The sequence below is a fragment of the Emydura macquarii genome, unplaced genomic scaffold (genome assembly GCF_026122565.2).
Source record: "Emydura macquarii macquarii isolate MOO-44397 ecotype Brisbane River unplaced genomic scaffold, CSIRO-AGI_Emac_v2 contig_968, whole genome shotgun sequence".
Lineage (NCBI taxonomy): Eukaryota > Metazoa > Chordata > Testudines > Chelidae > Emydura > Emydura macquarii.
The window spans coordinates 4,793,186-4,809,677 of record NW_027131105.1 but is presented as its reverse complement, the minus strand read 5'-3'; the positions used below and the strand labels follow the sequence as shown (position 1 = coordinate 4,809,677).

The 16,492-nt window shown below is 60.0% G+C and overlaps 1 protein-coding gene across 1 annotated transcript in view; it reads right to left on the bottom strand.

Annotated features, from left to right (window-relative positions):
• The window catches only part of SPTBN2 (spectrin beta, non-erythrocytic 2), a 37,682-nt gene extending 21,876 nt beyond the window's left edge, over positions 1-15,806 (bottom strand). The window contains exons 1-6 of the mRNA XM_067543881.1: positions 15,650-15,806; positions 3,555-3,706; positions 1,535-1,708; positions 1,023-1,114; positions 754-834; positions 464-579 (exon numbers count right to left, since the gene is read on the bottom strand). Coding sequence (XP_067399982.1) covers positions 464-579; positions 754-834; positions 1,023-1,114; positions 1,535-1,708; positions 3,555-3,706; positions 15,650-15,806 — 772 coding nt within the window. The remainder of the gene's footprint in view (positions 1-463; positions 580-753; positions 835-1,022; positions 1,115-1,534; positions 1,709-3,554; positions 3,707-15,649) is intronic.
• Between the last annotated feature and the right edge of the window lie 686 nt (positions 15,807-16,492).

The window sequence follows — 16,492 nt, the reverse complement described above, 5'->3', positions numbered from 1 at the left end:
CTGGCAACCAACACCCTGGTGCCCTGGTGTGGGGTAAATGGAAAGTGTGGGTAATTTCTGTTCTATGGGTGGGCATTAACCTGATGGTGTCCTGGAGCCGCTACTCCAGCCATGACCTCTCCCCTCGTGTCTATGAGTGCCGGATGGGAGAGTGGCCTGGATTTTCCCAAAATGTACAGTACCATGGAAACAGACAGCCTCTGCTGGGCAGGATGGGAGAGGAGCCTGGATTTCCTGGTCAGCGGATGGCTGCTGTGCCTGCCTGTCTCCCTCGGAACGGCTTTTCCCCAGGAGCATTTCCCAGCCACAAACTCCTCCCTCCCCATATATCAGGGATGGGGTCTGGGCCCCGACCCCCAACCTGGACGGACGTAAAGAGAAGGGCATTTTCCTCCATACCAAGAATGGGTCAGTGGGACTGAGACGCCGGCTCTCCTCAGCCCTCCCTCCCCTAGAGCCCCACCTTCAGGATCCAGAAGCTTGGTCAGCCCCAGCTCCTTCTCTGCTACGTTAAACGCGTTCTGCAGGTTGTAGTGGGCGTTGCATTTTTTCAGCGTGTCGATATCGATAAGGTCTGGCCTGCAGGGGACGACAAAGGATATATAATGATTGTCAGCCTGGGGGCTCCATGCTGACCCCATTCAACCCCATCCTAATGCCCCACCCCAGGCCAATGCTACAGGGCAATGGCAGTACGCCACATGTCCCTGAGAGCTCGGTGTCCCCTGCGCACCCAGAGGTGGCCCCACTGACCTGTGCTTGTGGACGATCGCGTTGAAGGCCAGGCCGTCCCTCCAGCTGGTGGTGAAGTTATGAACGTTGACATTCTGGTATCTGAAACATACAGACATAGTGGTGAGGGGGTTGGAGCTGGAGCCCTCTATAGGGGAAAGGTCCCATGTACCATTCTCCAGCCCCCTGACCCAGCCAGTTCCCCCACCATGGGGCTGCATCAGAACCAGCACCCCCTAGAGAGGAAAGGCCTGATACTCTACCCCTGATAGCTTCTCTTTGCCCCTTACCCTGCCGTCTTCATCTGGCACCAGAGCAGCAGGGCATCCTTGGCCGATTTCTTCTCCTTGTTATCCTCAGTCTCCACACTGATATCCTGGATCTGGGGGGACGGGTACAGAGGCAGTCCCAGGTTAGTCCCACCAGCGCCAGGCTCCCTGAGCACACAGAGGGCTCCCTGGCCTAGTCTTTCTAACATCACATGATGGAGGGGCTATTTCTCACTGGGTGACTTGAACCAGGATCCAAGTGCCCCCAACCAGCCCCTTGAGCACTGGCATAAGGGTGGCCCCATTAACATAGGCAACCATCAGGCAGTGACCTGCAGCTATTGGGGGTGTGACGGCTCCACCATGCCAGCAGGGACACCAGTTCTCGCCAGGGTTGACTCTCCATGAGAGGGAAAGAGGGAAAGAGTGAGGGGCTCTGAGATTGCAGAGGGGGCGATGGAGGAATTCAGGTCCGGGGACAGAGAGGGGGCCAAGGGGTGCAGGCCTGAGCAGAGGCCGAGCTGCTCCAGTACCTGGAAGCGGAGGATGATGGTCCAGATGAGGCCCAGGGTGAGGCGATGGTTGCCATCGACGATGTCATGGGAGCCCATGTTCTCCAAATGGACCTTTTGCTCTTTGAGGAACTGCAGGGCCTTGTCCACGTTCTCCAGGCAGTGGATCCGCATTCGCCCCTTGGTGGGCTTGGGCTGGAAAGCGAGAGCATCAGGGAAGGGGATCCCCATGCCCCCCACCTCCCCTGCTGCCAGGATCCCTCCTCAGTATCCTCCCCAGCCTATGCTCCCCGCACCATCCTTCTCCCCCACTGCTGGGATCCCTCCCCAGCTTGCGTTCCCCACCCCCGCCTGCCTCCGCTCTGCCCGGACTCCCTTCCCTGACCTGCACTCCTCACTGTCAGCTCAGCATCCACACTGCTCGCAGCAGGCAACGATGCAGGTGCTGGGCCAGCTGCACCAGCTAGCTCTGGCTGGGAAGCCAGTTTAAAGGGTCACCCACACAGGCCAGGGCACGCTGCAGCCTTGGCCCTAGGTCCTTACAGCTCAGAGACCAACGAGGCAGCTCATCCCAGCCCCGGGAACAGTCTGCTCTTGGTCCCCAACACAGGCGCGAAGCTGGAGTTGCCGTGGGGGTCAACACAGGAGACTGGCACTCGGGGGAGATGGGCTAACTGAGCACAGCATGAGGCTGCACTGGGAGTCACACGCTGCACTGGGAGTCAGGACGCCCGGGTTCTATTCCCCGCTCTGCCTTGGACGTTGGGCAAGTCCCTTCCCCTCTAGGTGCTTCTGCTCTCCCTCTCCCCCTGTGTCTATTCAGACTGCGCTCTTCAGGGCCAGGCCCATGTCTCGCTGTGTGTCTGGGCAGCACCCAGCACACCAGGGTGCTGATCTCGGTTGGATTCCCCTGACACCGCCCTTCCCAAAGCCAGGAATAGAAGCTGGGAATCCTGGCTCTCAGCCCACTGCTCTACACCCCACTCCCCTCCCAGAACTGTTAAAAGAAACCAGTGCCCTACCCCCTTGCCCCGGGCCATAGTGGAGTCCACTTTACAGCATGGAATTTCCATGCCTGCCCTTCCCATGGTGATGGCTGCCCTCACCCTCCCCTGGGGCTGGGTGCTGCAGGAGCCATCGCCCTGGTGCTGGGAAGCCAGGGCCCCAGAGCAGAGCAGACCTGGACAGCAGCACCTGTGGCAGCGAGGGCAGGGCCGCAGGGAGTGATGGGTCCCCTGCAGACAGGGTGGCAGGCCAGGGGCAGCTCAGACAGACACAGCCAGGTGGCTCCAGCTCCTGGCCAGTTTGCGAACCAGAAAAACCACCTGAGAAGGGCTGGGCATGCAGCCAGCCTGCCCCACCCAGCCCAGCACCTGGCGTGTGGGCAAGGAGCTGCACTGCATGCTGGGAGCAGGTGCTGAGCTTAGGGGACAGCCAGGCCATGAGTCAGAGCACCAGGAGAAGCCGGGTCTGGCAGAGGGAGACACAGAATGACTTAAGTGTGCTGGGCCCAGGGAGCTGCAGGTGCTCTTGGGATCAAGTCTGCACGTAGATAGGGGACGACCAGAGAGGGAGCAGGGGTTAGTGGTTCCAGCGGAGGGGGGCTGGGAGTCAAAACTCCTGAGTTCTACCTCAGCTCTGGGAGAGAAGTGGGGTGCAGTGAGCCAGGACTCCTGGCTTCAGAATTGTAAGCGTCAGTTGGGTTGATCCTGGCGGGGGGATCCCCCGCCCCACCCCATAGGACTGCGAATAGGCACCATGGCTGCCCGTTTCTGAGGTGCCGCACTGGTGGCTGTTTCTCTTGCAGGTGAGGGTAGTGGGGTTAGTGGGTTGGGGCAGGCAGGCTGCGGGTCAGGATTCAGTCCTGGCTCTGGAAGGGGAGTGGGGCCTAGTGAGATGACTCCAGAGTCTCCCCGGAGGAATTTAAATCAGAATCAGGCCCTGACCCCACTGGAATAAGAAGCCTCCAGCAGAGGTAGAGAAGCACACATAGCCCATGGCCTTGCCCCCCAGGGTGCCCTGCCCCCAGCCCCACACTCACCAGCTGCTCACCCGACAGCACCTCCAGCAGGCGGATAAGCATGCGCCCGTCGCGCAGGTCGTTGTACAGGTCTGCAATGCGGCAGGTGACGCGCGCCAGGTGAGAGTTCACCCATTTGGTGAAGGTTTTCTTCTGCACGGCCTCGCGCTCATCTACAAGAGAAGCAGCCACCGGAGGGCACCTCAGAAACAGGGCGTCATGGTGCCTATCCCTAACCCTACTCCGCACAGAACACGCCACTACGGAGGGTGAGGGGGCTCCCCAGACCAAACCCCAAACCCAACTGACAGCTACAATTCTGTATCCAATCCCAGCCCAGCCCCCTAACACTCAACACGTCCACTCCCGCCGCTCAGTACTGCATCCCCAGCCCCACTGTCCCCTTCCCCACCCAGCTCACACCAGTCAGCTCTACCCTACAGTAAAACAGCACTTGCAGTCCTGAGTTCCTGAGAGACCCTACAATAACAGTCCAGCCTGCTCAGCTCCAGTGCCCCAACAGACCCTAAAATAACAAAGAGGCCTACCCAGTCCCAGCACCCCCAACACCCTACAATAACAAACCAGCCTGAACAGCCCCATTTTTCCAGAGACACTACAAGTCTACCCAGCAATAGAACTCCCAAAAGACCCTACAATAACAAACTGGCCTGTCCAGCCCACATGCCCTGAAGAGGTGGGAGGGCTGGACCCCCGGGCGGCGGCCTAGTGGGGGGCACCGGGCCAGCCCTTCATGATGATCAGGGGGATGGGGGAGCACAGGAGGCTCTGAGGGGCGGCTGGACGGAGCCCAGGGGCAAGTGGGCTGGCAGAGAGCCGTGACTGACCAGGAACTCCCCACCGCTACCCCCTGGCTGGGGGATGAGGCCGCCCCCCCTGAGCTCGTGCCAGGCTGGAGCGGGAGAGGCAAGTGCCACGCAGTGGGTAAGTACGCGGTGGGGGCCCTCCCTGGGGCAGCTGAGGGGTGGTGCCAGGTGCCACCCTGGGGGGTGGGGCATGTGAGACCGGTGGGGGGGCGCAAATGCAGGCTTGGCCCCTGGGCACCGGAGACCCACCGTACACCACTGCTGAAGGGACCCTACAATAAAAAAAATGCCCTCTGCAGCCCCAGCACCCTGAAGAGACCCTACAATTACAAACATCTCTGTACAGCCCCAGTTCTCCCAAGAGACACTACAATCACAAACCAGTTTGCCCAGCAACAATGCTCACAGGAGACCCTACAATAACAACCAACACCACAACACACACCACCTGCCTCCCCTGTAACAACACTGGGGCCGGGGCGGGATACTACTACATGCAGGGGTGGAGTAGGTCTGATTGTAAGGGGCATTGGGCCAGCACTGGCTGCAAGGGGAGAGCGCCCCCTGCAGCACAGCGCAGGGCGTAGCTGCCAGCCTCCCAGCCCCAGGTGACATGAGAGGCTTCTGGGAGCAGCACCCTAAGCCTCTTCTCAGCTGACAGGCCCCCGGCTCCCCCCCCCCCCCGCCCTGTGACTAACTCAGTTCCCATTAACCACATGTTGATTCCCAAGGCTCCTGTTTATCCACAGCCCTGGCTGGGCGGGTCGTCCTGGCAGGAGCTGGGGATGGCACAATACTGTCTGTTCCTCAAGCCCTGATGTAAGCCAGGGAGATGGCGAGGGAACCACCCCAAGCCAGAGTTCCCTGCAGGCATCCCACGCCAGGCACAACTGGATACCTTCACCTTGACTCGGCTGGGGGATGGGATAGGGCAACTTCCCCCTCTAGGGGGACACCAGCTCCCAGCCAGCCCCACGGTCCCCCCTTTGTGCGCTGTTTCCCCTCCCACCCTTTGGCTGTTTATACTGTGAGCTCTTCAGGACAGGGACCATGTCAGGCAGTGCCCTGCCCGAGGGGACCCTGATCGCAACTGTAGGGGTGTGTGTAGCACCTGGCCTGCCAGGGGCTCCGATGTCAGTGGGGGGCTTGGTGCAGCACCTAGCCTGATGGGGACCCCAATCTTGGCTGAGCCTCCGTCATACACGTAACAACAACAGGAAATGCAGGTGCCGTGGGGCTGGGCCCTTTCCCTCTTGTATCTATCACAGATCTGGACCGGGGGTGGGAGGGACTGTTTGCGGCATGTGACACTGGGTGTTTCAGTTGGTCCAGGCCGGGGAGGACTGCGGCCCAGGAAACCCTGGAGGAGCTGCCCTATCTGGGGAGGGAGGCAGCGTGACAGCAGGGCGATTTCAGTGACTCCCACCCCCAGCTGGGCTCCATAGGGACTGTGCAGTTCAGGGGGAGGCCTGGCCCTGTTTGTGGGTGGCTCTGCGCAGCCTGGCTCAGCAGGTTCCAATGGCCACAGTGATGGGATGGTGATAGACCACAGTCTGGGGGGAAGAAATGGACACTAGGAGCCCCCAGCCTCACAGTACACCTGGGCATCAGGACAGCGGGGCAGGGTGGGAGTTGCCTATTCCAGAAGGTGCTTCCCCACTACGGGCAGAGCAGGGCTGGAGCAGCCTGCTCCCCTTGGGCTGCCCAGCGAACAGCAGTCATTGGAGCTTCTCCAAATGCTAACTGAGCTATTTACCACCACAGGCTGGGAAGGGAAACTGAGGCACTAAGCTGGGCAGGTCAATCAGGCAGTCCGTGACACAGCTGGGGATAGAATCCAGGAGTCCTGACTCCCAGCCCCCCTGCTCTAACTACTAGACACCACTCTCCTCCAGTCCCAGAGCCAGTCAGACAGAGTCCTTGTTGGCTGTATTTACCAATGGGTTAGGTGCATTCACAGTCTCCTTGGAGGGGTGTGTCTCTCTGTCTGTCCCTGAACTGCACATTCCCCCCACCCCCACCATGTTGTCTGATGACTCCTTGTCAGGGCTGCTGCGCTCTGAGCAAACATGGACCCAGCCCTGGGCAGCCCAGCCAAGCCCAGCTCCCTCCAGCGTGTCTGACTGCACTGGCCGGGGGGGGGGGGGGGTCGTGCCCTGGGGCGAGTGGAGAGAGTGTTTGTGCAAGGGTGAGTGGCAGTGCGTCCTGGTGGGTCGGTTCTGGGGACCAGGAGGGGCCGGGGGGTGCGTGCACATGCGCTCCCCCCCACTATGTTGCTGCCCTAATCTGAGCAACCCTCAGACCCCCCGCAGGCGTCTCATCAGTCTCGTTTGTTTGGATGCAGGTTCCAGCCCTGACTTGTCAGCAGCTGCTTCTGTCAGGCCCTTGTGTAACAGGTCAGACCTACTGCCAGTCCTCACGCCAGCCCCCACCCCACCCGGTCTCCTGCCTTCCCCATGCCCTCTGTCCCTCATTCCCAACTCACAGCGCCCCAGCTCTGCCAATGACCCTCAGTCCCAGTCTGCAGCCCTCAGCTCTGCTGATGCCTCTCAATCCTGAACCACCGCTGCACAGGCTGCCCCCTCTCTCTGTGTTGCCTCTGAGAACCCCTTAGTGGTTAATCCTGTGCCATTGCTGGGCACTGTGGGCAGAGCCTGCCTGTGGGATGCCAGTTTATCTCCCTGGGTTCTGGCAGATGCCAGAGCCCCCCCTCCCCACACCCAAGTTGGAAGCAGATGCCGGCGTCTCTTGTTTGAAGCCGCATGTTCAAAGCCAGGAGCCAAGCGCTCCCATTCCCAGCATAGGAGTGACAGCCAGTAGCTCACACAGACACACAGCAACGCACGTAGGGTAGGAGCTTCCCTGCTTTCCCCCGGCCTTGGCCTGGCTTGGAGAACAGTGGGGGAAATCCACCAGGAACTCCCTCCTCCTAGCACCACATTCACTGTTTTTTTTTAAATTTAATTTCCAGTGAAAAACTCCAGAAAAGGGAAAATGGGGGGATCTGGAGTGGCGTGGGAAGGACCTTTCCCTAGGGCAGGCGTCAGCTGCCTTTTCCCACCCCCTCACCCCACAAGCTCTGGGTAAAGCATTGGGTCATTGCACCTGGAACTGCTTGGTTGGCAGGGGATTGGGAGAGGCTGGCTGAAGGGAAGCCCACTGCATTGTTGAGGAGGGACTCCTGAGTTGTATCCCCAGCTCTGGGAGGGTAGTGGGGTCTAGTTGGGTTAGAGCAGGCAGGGAAGGAGTTTGGATTCCTGGGATCTATTTCTGGTCCTGCCCAAGACTGGCTGGGTGGCCTCAGGGGAGCCCCTTCCCCTCTCTACGCCTGTTTCTCCTGCTGCGAGGTTTGTCTGTAAAGAGCTGTGAACTCCCGCTCTGGGCCATGCCCCATCCTTCCCTGCCGGCTTCCGGGCTGGAGTCCGGGGCTGCTCCGTACTGGGGGCCGGGTCTTGGAAATAAGAAAACCTGGGCCCTGCAAACAGTGCCTCGTGCAGACGGAGCCTGGTGGGAATCCGTAGGAAGAGGAGTGGGGGATCCCGGCTGTGGGCACAGCCTGGGGAAGGCTCAGGACTGACTGTGAGATAATTTGGGGTGGGGGAAAGACAGCGTCAGTAATTGGAGGAGGGGGTGTCTCCTCATAGTTGCTGGGTGGTGAGGAGGGTGAGGGATGGAGACGTTTTCCCTTTGGCACAGCCAGAGACCAGATCTCAGGACACAAAACACCTTACAAATGCTACCCAGAGGCAGGACCACGATAATGACTCCAGTACAAAGGGGAAACCAAGCAATGGTTCAGGGAAGGGACTTGCCCTCATGGCACTCAGGTGAGTCAGGGCAGAGCCTGGAACAGAACCCAGGAGTCCTGACTACTCTTCTCCCCATCTATGACCATTAGATCTCTCTCCCCTCCCAGAGCTAGTAATACACCCCAGGAGTTCTGGCTCCCTCTTCCCCTCCCCCCGACTATAACCATGAGCCCCTCTCCCCTCCCAGAGCTGGGGAGAGAACCCAAGAGTTTAGGCAACCACCCCACCTCCTCCAGCTGCAGCTCATATCTCTCAGCCTATTTGCATGTGTGATCTGGGCTGTACCTGCCCAAACAACAGGTGTCTCAGGTGGGAGGCTGTGGGGGAGGCTCTGAGAAAGCACTCTGGGAGAGAGCACCAGTCTGAGTCCCCCACTCATAGACGGGGGGCACACTAGACTGGTTAGATGAGGGGGTCTGGGTGTCAGGACTCCTGGGTTCTAGTCCCAACTTGGCCTCTGAGCCCAGTCCCTTCCCCCCATTCATTCCTCTGCTCCAAACCCTGAACCCCAACAATGCTGACTGCAGCCCCGGCCTGTGGGATCTCCTGGCTGCAGATGGGGCTAGGTGCACAAGAGGTTCATCAGCTCCCAGGAGCCGCCTGCATAGGGCAATGTACCCTCCCCAGCAGCCTGTCAGGGCTGGCTGGACCCTGAGGAGGGGAACTTGGGCGGTGAAGGTCTAGCTGGGGCCTGAATCCCAAAGGTGCGTGGCCACAGGGATTGCAGGCCCCATGGCCTCGTCAGTGCTTCTTGCCCCCCTGCATCCCTCCCAGCTCCATCTTGTTCTGACCACCAAGGCCCCCATCTGACCCTGCTTGACAATTCCCTGCCAGCACCGCCTGGGGGTCTCCACCCACAGATCCAATGGGCTCCCCCACCCAGGGAGCCCATAGAGGCACCCACCCAACACCTGCCAGGATCCCCCCATCCAACCACCTACCACCTACCAGGAGTGCCACTCCAACACCGCTGCCAGAACCCCCCTCCAGAAGCTCTCACCCAGCCCCTGTCAGCAAAGCCCGACAGCCCCACCCATGCCCAGCTGCTGCCCCCTCTTGTGAAGAACATCCTCCAATTCCCATGTGCCATGGGCTTTGCCACAGAAACACAGCTGTTGCTGTCCCTGCTATGGATGCAGGTGGGGGCAAGGTGACCCACATGGCACTAAGAGATGGTCAGGGCAGGAAGCCCAGATTTCCTCCTTCTGCTCCGTGCACTACACATCCCCTCTGCTCTCCCACTGCCTCCCCGGACACGGACCCGCCAGCACAGCCTGTCATACTCCCTCCCACAGGGTTCCTGCACCCCTCAGAGCAGACCACGGCCACCCCCGGGGTGCCCAGGCCCCAGAGAGCAGCCGGCCCAGCCCAGCCAGCTGTTGTCATTGTTCCTTGGGACAATGAACTTGGCCAGCGGCAAACACAGCTCATTCCATACCTGCTATTAACAAGCAAGTGATGGGGGCAACCCGGACTGATCTGGCCAGATCAGAGCCAGCGCCCTCCAAGAAGGGAAAAGCCAAATGTTCTGTTCTCTGCCCCGCTGAGCCAGCCAGTCCCCCGTCGTGGGGCTGGATCGGAGCTGGCCCCTTAGAGAAGAAAGACCCTGTGACCCATTCCCCTATTGTTGTTTTGGGATGACGGACAGTTCCAAGGTTTCACCTTGATAGGCTGGCATTGCTCTGTCGCAGGCCAGCTGGACCAACTGCCCCTTGTCGTCCCCAGAGTGATATTTACATAGCCTCCCATGTGCCTGATATTTACCCACTTCTGGTCCTGCTGCCTCTGCCAAGGCCCGTGATCCTCGGCCCCATGCAGGGCAGGTTGGGGGGCGCCACCATAGTGCCTGGGGACACACTCCATGCCCTTCCTAAGACGTCAGCTGCTCCCCCCATAGCGTGTGGACATATGGTCCCCCCTTGACTCCCATTTCCCAATCTGGCGGTTTCTGTAAAACAGAGCCAACCCTGGGTGTGGTAGCCCAGCCACCTCTGCTCTGAAGCGGACCCGTAGGTGGGCAATAGGGGCAGTATGAATTTCCAGAGAGAGCACTACCCCACTGCACTCTAGAGACATCAATGATCCAAGCCTCACAGCCTGCCATGGGCGCAGGTTGCAGCGTCACTGTTTCCCATTATAGAAGGGGAAACTGAGGCACCAGGCGGGGAAAGGACTCACCTGAGGTCACATAGCAGAGCAGTAGCACAGCCAGGTATCTAGTCCTGGTTCCCAGCTCTCCTCCTCTAACCCACTAGACCCCACTCCCCTCCCTGAGCTGGGGATGAACCCAGGAGTCCTGGCGTCTGGTCTCCAGGACATCCTGAAGCACAATACAACATAAGACCCACACAGTAACTAATCTGCTAGGCCCAGATTGCAGCTACGCATCCCAAGCCCTCGACCCCCTGCATAACCTCCCCAGACACAGGAATCCAAAGCCAGCCCCACGGCAACTGGCCCCTTGTACAAAAGAGTGAGTACTGCCCCAGTCCCAAGCCACATGGCCCCTCTGGACCTCTCACCTGCATGTGTCCAGAGGGAAGACGCCCCAGCGTGTGGCACCACAGACGACTGAAGCAAGAGGCTCAGGGGCAGATGGAATTTAGGGGGAAGGACTGGGGGGGGATCAGCGGGCATACAGAGGCACTGGTTTTGGATGGCGGGAGAGGGAACTGGGTGGAAAGGCTGGTGGAGTTAGTTACATTTGGGAGTTGTTTGCAGTTTGGGGTGCTGGTTTCAGGGGGGCTGGGTGCAGTTTGGGCAGAAGGTTTAGGTGGCTTCTGGGGCAATAGGTGAGGGGGTCAGAGTTTGTGGTAACAGTGGGGTCAGTGGAGTTTTGGGACGACGGCAAAAAAGGATGGAGTTTGGGAGTGCTAGTTGGCGGTCAGTGGGGCTTGGGAGTGAAGTTGGCTGGATATTTGGGGGGTCGAGAGATTTGGGGTGACAGTTTGAGAGGAAGTGCCCGGATAGAGTTTAGGGGTGACAAGGAGGGAAGTGCTGGAGTTCAGTGGCAGATCTGGGGTGCAGTGCCTGATCCCCTGTCCCCAGCGTGTGACCCTCACAGGGGCACAAGCCGTCACTGTCTGCCAGCATGCCTCAATCCAGATTGAAAGGGAAAAAAACAGGAACTGCTGGTGCAGCTTAGAACTTCCAACAGCGAGGGGGGCTTGGAGACCCCTATAGCGAGCAAGGGGGTATCACTGAAGAGAACAGGGCAGGCGCAAAAGAATCTCAAACATGCGGCCGCTTTCCCCCTGTAAATCCCTGCGAAGCGGGAAGCTAATTCCCAGCAGCACCTCAGAGATTAAGGCTCAGGGTCTTTGATGTGGCTGCTCGAGCAGGATAAAGCTGGGAGGTTTGGGGGTGCCTGACCCCCTCAACTTCTGGCCTATTGCGGTCCCTCCCTGGATCAGCCCCGCCCAAGGGGAGCTGGCCAGGCCCATGGACAACACCCAGTGCTCCTTAGCCCCAGACTGCTGGGTGCGCTGCCCCCCATGATCTTACCTTGCAGCTGCTTGAACCGGCCCTCCAGCACATTGGAGTACTGCGCAGCATTGATGAAGGCAGCAGGGGAGAGCATAGGCGATGGAGGGGCACAGGGCACCTCCATCTGCCCCGGCTCATGCTGGAACATCCTGGGGAGGAGTTGGGGGGAAGGCACCGATCTCTCCCTAGGGGAGCGGAGGCTGGCAGGCACAGCTGGGCCCAGGTGCTGGGGGAATCAGCTCAGCGCTGAGTGTGCAGAAGGCGAGTCACCCTCCTCCCAGCCAGGATAGGAGGGCGGCCCTGGGCAATTTACATAAAAACAGGTTGGGCCGCTCTATTGTGAAAGGTGTGTGTGTGTGTGTGTGTGCGCCCGCGCGCGGGTAGGCAGGCAGTCTGCCCAGGGGAGCAACAGCTCCAGCATTAGAGGCCTGAGCGGACAAATCCCGGCGCTGGGATCAGGCCAGGGCGATGCAAGTGGAAAGGTGGCAGTGATTCAGTGCATAGGGCATTACACTGGAGCCAGAACTCCTAGGTTCTACTCCGGGCTCTGGGAGAGGGCCTAGGGGGTTAGAGCAATGGAGCAGGGAGTGTTTATCTGAGCAGAGCCTGACACAAGGGAGCCCGGATCTTAGTGCAGGTGTCTAGGTGCGGGAGCAATACAAATAATAACAAGAGGTTCCCCTCCCCTCTCCACCTGGACTCTGACTCCTGCTCCCTGCACTGAGCCCTAGAGGATGCAGGCAGAGTCGTGCTGCACTCTGCTGGGCACTAGGGCAGCAGGAGCGGTTCCTGGGGAGGGAGGGGAGCATACTCAGGGCCAGGAGAAGGTATTTGCATGGGTGGAGAAAGGCAGGCTCTGAGCCGGGTCCCCTGCAGCTTAGCCCCCGTTAGAGCCAGGGCCATGGATAAAGCCCATTAGCTCATGTAGCACATTGCCCTGACAACACAGGATTTACACCCTATTGTACACAGCCCTGGGCTTTGTTCCGCCTGGATTCAGGCAGGCCCAGCTCTGGAGCTCCCACCCCTCCCCAGTGGGTGGGATCAGGTCCATCGGGGTGATCTCCATGTGCTTCATTCTCCCATACCTCCACCACTGTATGGAGAGAGGCGTCTGGATGCTGGCCCTGCCCTTCACTATGCTGTGCCCCTCTGCAAGCCCTTGTCTCACTACCTGCCCCCCACCAGGGCTTAGAGGTTCCCTGTCTCACTGTGACTCCTCCATGCTGGTCTCAGGTCATTAAATGTTAGCTGCATTTCCTCAGCCTCCATCCTGGCCTGGCCAAGAGACCCTGATCCTCTCGGCAGGCCCCACTGCCCACTCCCGGGGCTCTGCCAAGCCAAATTTGTACAACAGGATTTCGTAAGTAAGTAGGTATCTCACCGCACTGCCACATGCCAGTCCCGCAAAACCACTGTGGTCCTGGTGGTCAGGGCGCTGGCTTGTGACACTAGAGAGCTAGGGTCAATTCCTAGCTCTGCCACAAAATCTTTCTGGGTCTCAGTTTCCTCCATCTGTAAAATGGGTTTAGACGGTGAGCTCCTTGAGGCAAGGACTGTGTCTGCATGGCACCCAGCATGATGGGGACCCCAATCTCAGCCGGGGTCTGCATGCTACCATACGTGGCTTTACAGCTCCTTCCCAGTGAAGGCTGGTTACAGGAGCAGTGCACTAGCAGCTGCCATGCTCCTGCTATTTCAGCAGACAGCGCCTCCTTCTGGGAAAGAAATGGCAGGGATAAGAGTTTTGGTGTCAGGACCAAGTATGGGATGGAGTGGGTTGGGGATGGCATTACTATCTCTCACACTAAGAGACCCTGGCCGAGACTGGCCTGATCACTCAGGGCATTGCACGGACTCACACAGAGAGACGGGTGCCGTCCCAGGAGCTCCCACTCTAAACAGATAAAGGAGAGGAAGGAAAACAAAGGCACGGAGAGGGGAAGGGACTTACCCAAGGTTAGTGGCAGAGCTGGGTATAGAACCCAGGAATCCTGGCTCCCAGCTCCCCTACTCTAATACACTGGACCCTATTTCCCTCACAGAGCTGGGCTAGCCCCCAGGACTGCACCCAGACACCAAGCCCAGGGCTTTACCCACAAGACTACACTGTGTCTCTCAGCTTTGCAGCCTCATTCTCATCCCACTGGCTCTTCTCCTGCCCTCCCCACCCAGTACCTCTCTGTCCCGGTGCCCCCTGGCTCCCAGCCCCTGGGATCATCCACCCCACACAACTCACATGTGCTTTAGCTGTATTATCTCTCCTGACTCCTGGCCAACTGGACTTTGTCCATCCATGAGCTACCCAGGCCCCGCTGTCCCAGCTCCCTGTTTACTCCTGAAGCACTGGTCTGTTTGGCCTGTGAAGTGTGTGTGGGGAGGTGTTTACTGTCCTGCCTTGGCCTTGGGTGCCCACCAAGATCAGACCCAGCCCTGTTCCTCCCCACACCTACCCAACAGGACCAGTGTGACTAAGAGCCACCTGGGCAGGGGCAGGGCTGGGGGAAGACTCCCCCTAGCAGCCCTCAATTCCAGAGGCCCACGGAGCAGAGAGGGGACAGTCCCTTCGGGCTGTACTGTGCAAGGGGGATGGGGTAGGGGAGGGTTTATCAGCCCCAGTTTCCTTGCTGATGCCCCCAGCTCTGACCTCTAATGGCAGATCTATTGGCAGGGCCAGGGGCTGCAGAAAGGAAGGAAGGTGAGGATCCTTGGGATGGGAGGGGACAGCAGGGCTGGGCTGTGCTGTGGAGGGAGGATCCCTGAAAGGGGAGGGACACCAGGGCTGGGCTGCCCTGGGCAGGGGATAGGGAGGGAGAGTGGGGCTGGGCTGCAGGGAAGGAGGATCCCCATGAGAGGAGGGGCCAGACAGGAAGATCCATGGGACAGGGAGGGACAGTGGGGCAGGGCTGGGGAGGGAGAGAGGATCCCTTGGACAGTGGGGCTGGGCTGCGCCTGCACTGGGGAGGGAGGATCCCCGGGACAGGGAGGGACAGCAGGGCAGGGCTGGTCTGGGGAGGGAGGATCCCCGGGACAGGGAGGGACAGTGGGGCTGGGCTGTGCTGGGAAGGGAGGATCCCCGACGGGGAGGGGAGGGAAGCCTAGTTCAGCCCCTCCCTGGTGTCAGGTGACTGCCAGGCCAGCGTTGCTATGGGAACTATCAGGCTGGAACGTGGTTAAACTGGTTTGGTTTTGCTGCTTGGGGGCGGGGGGGGGGGGGCAGGCAGACAGTCAGTGGGGTGTGTATGGCGAAGGATGGACAGACAGATGCTTCGGAGCTCTGGGGTTGAGTCTCAGGGGGATCAGTCTGCCCCTGTGCAATGCCTTTATCCTGTGCTGCCCCACAACTCCCCACCTGGATTTCCCACTCCCACTGCAGCTGCGTGCAGGGGGGCTGGGTTGGGAAGGCCACCTGCTGGCTCTGCAGGCCTGTGCTGCTCTCTTGTGGCCATTCACAGGGTCGCTCTGGGAGCCCTCATGTGTGGCTGAGATCTTGGCAGGGGGGTGGATTCCACAGGAGCATTGGGGGCCAGCTAAATGGGAGAGGGGAATAGAGGGGACATCTCAGAACCCCACTGCCTGTTCCCCACATGGTCACCCCAGGGCAGGCCAAGTCAGATGGAGAAGGGGAATGTGGACACACAGCCCAGCTGGCATCTCCTGCATCTCCATGCCAGGGACAGGAGTCTGCCCTCTGGTTGCCTGGCCTGCAGCTTCCCCATGGATGCCCAGAGCCCCCCAGCATGCACAGGACTGCATGGCATGAGAAAGCCCTGTTTGGACCCAACTCTTTGGAGCCACAGGAATTCAGACCATTCCCCGGTCTCAGAGACAGGAACAAACCGATCCCTGCACTCCACACTCCCTGCTGGAGCCGTAGCCTGCGCCCTGTATTCCCTGCCACAGCCATGTCATGCATCACACATTCCCTTCCAGAGCCAGTGCAGTCCCCTGCCCAAGCCAGGGGGATGCACCCACGTCACGCGGTGCCCCTTACCCGCCAGCGCCTTGATGCGGGAGCGCTCAAATAGGCGGGCTGAGCTGTTCTCATTGTCCCAGTCCTCGTCAGCCAGCTCCCACCGGTTGTTGATGTCGTTGTACTGCTGCTGGATCTCCAGGCTGTCATAGTCCGTAGGGGATAGGGTGCTGCTCATGGCGCCGACTGCAGGGTCTCTGCATCCACCTGTGGGGGGCCAAGGGAGCCATGAGCATCCTCTGACCTCTTTCCGGCCGGTTTCCCACCTGCCCTGCCAGCCAGTGCCCCTGCAGATTGGAGCCAGCGCCCCTCGGAGGGGAAAGGCCTTGCATCCTAGTCCTCAGCCCTGGGGGGCTGCGTACCCACCTGTGAGGCCAGGGCTGTGTCTGCCAACTCCCGTGCTGAGCTACAGCATGGCCTGTGCGTCCCCCAAGAACCTGAAAGCAAAGAGGCAGCAATGTGAGTCTCCCTGCAGCACTCCAGGGGAGAGTCTGCATCTGGCATAAACCCTCAGAACCCCAGGCTGGCAATGAGCGCCCCCTCCCTCCCTCCAGCAGGGTGAGCCCACACTCCCAGTGCAATCCAGCCCCCTGGCACGCAGGGCAGCGCACCCCACAATGGCTCTCGCCCACATGCTCCTGGGCATGGGGACTGCAGCCATGTTCCTCCTCAGGGCCGGACTCCCACCTCCACCACCATCTTGGGACCTACCAAAGGCAAATGGTCTCTCCTTGGTCGCCCGTCACATGGACTGAGGCAATCGGGCGGGAGGGGTGGAAGCCCCATGACAGAGAGGCAGCCAGGCCAAACTTGAGTGAGGGGTGTTGCGATCCCACGCACCAGGCTGCAGTGCTCAGAGCCCAG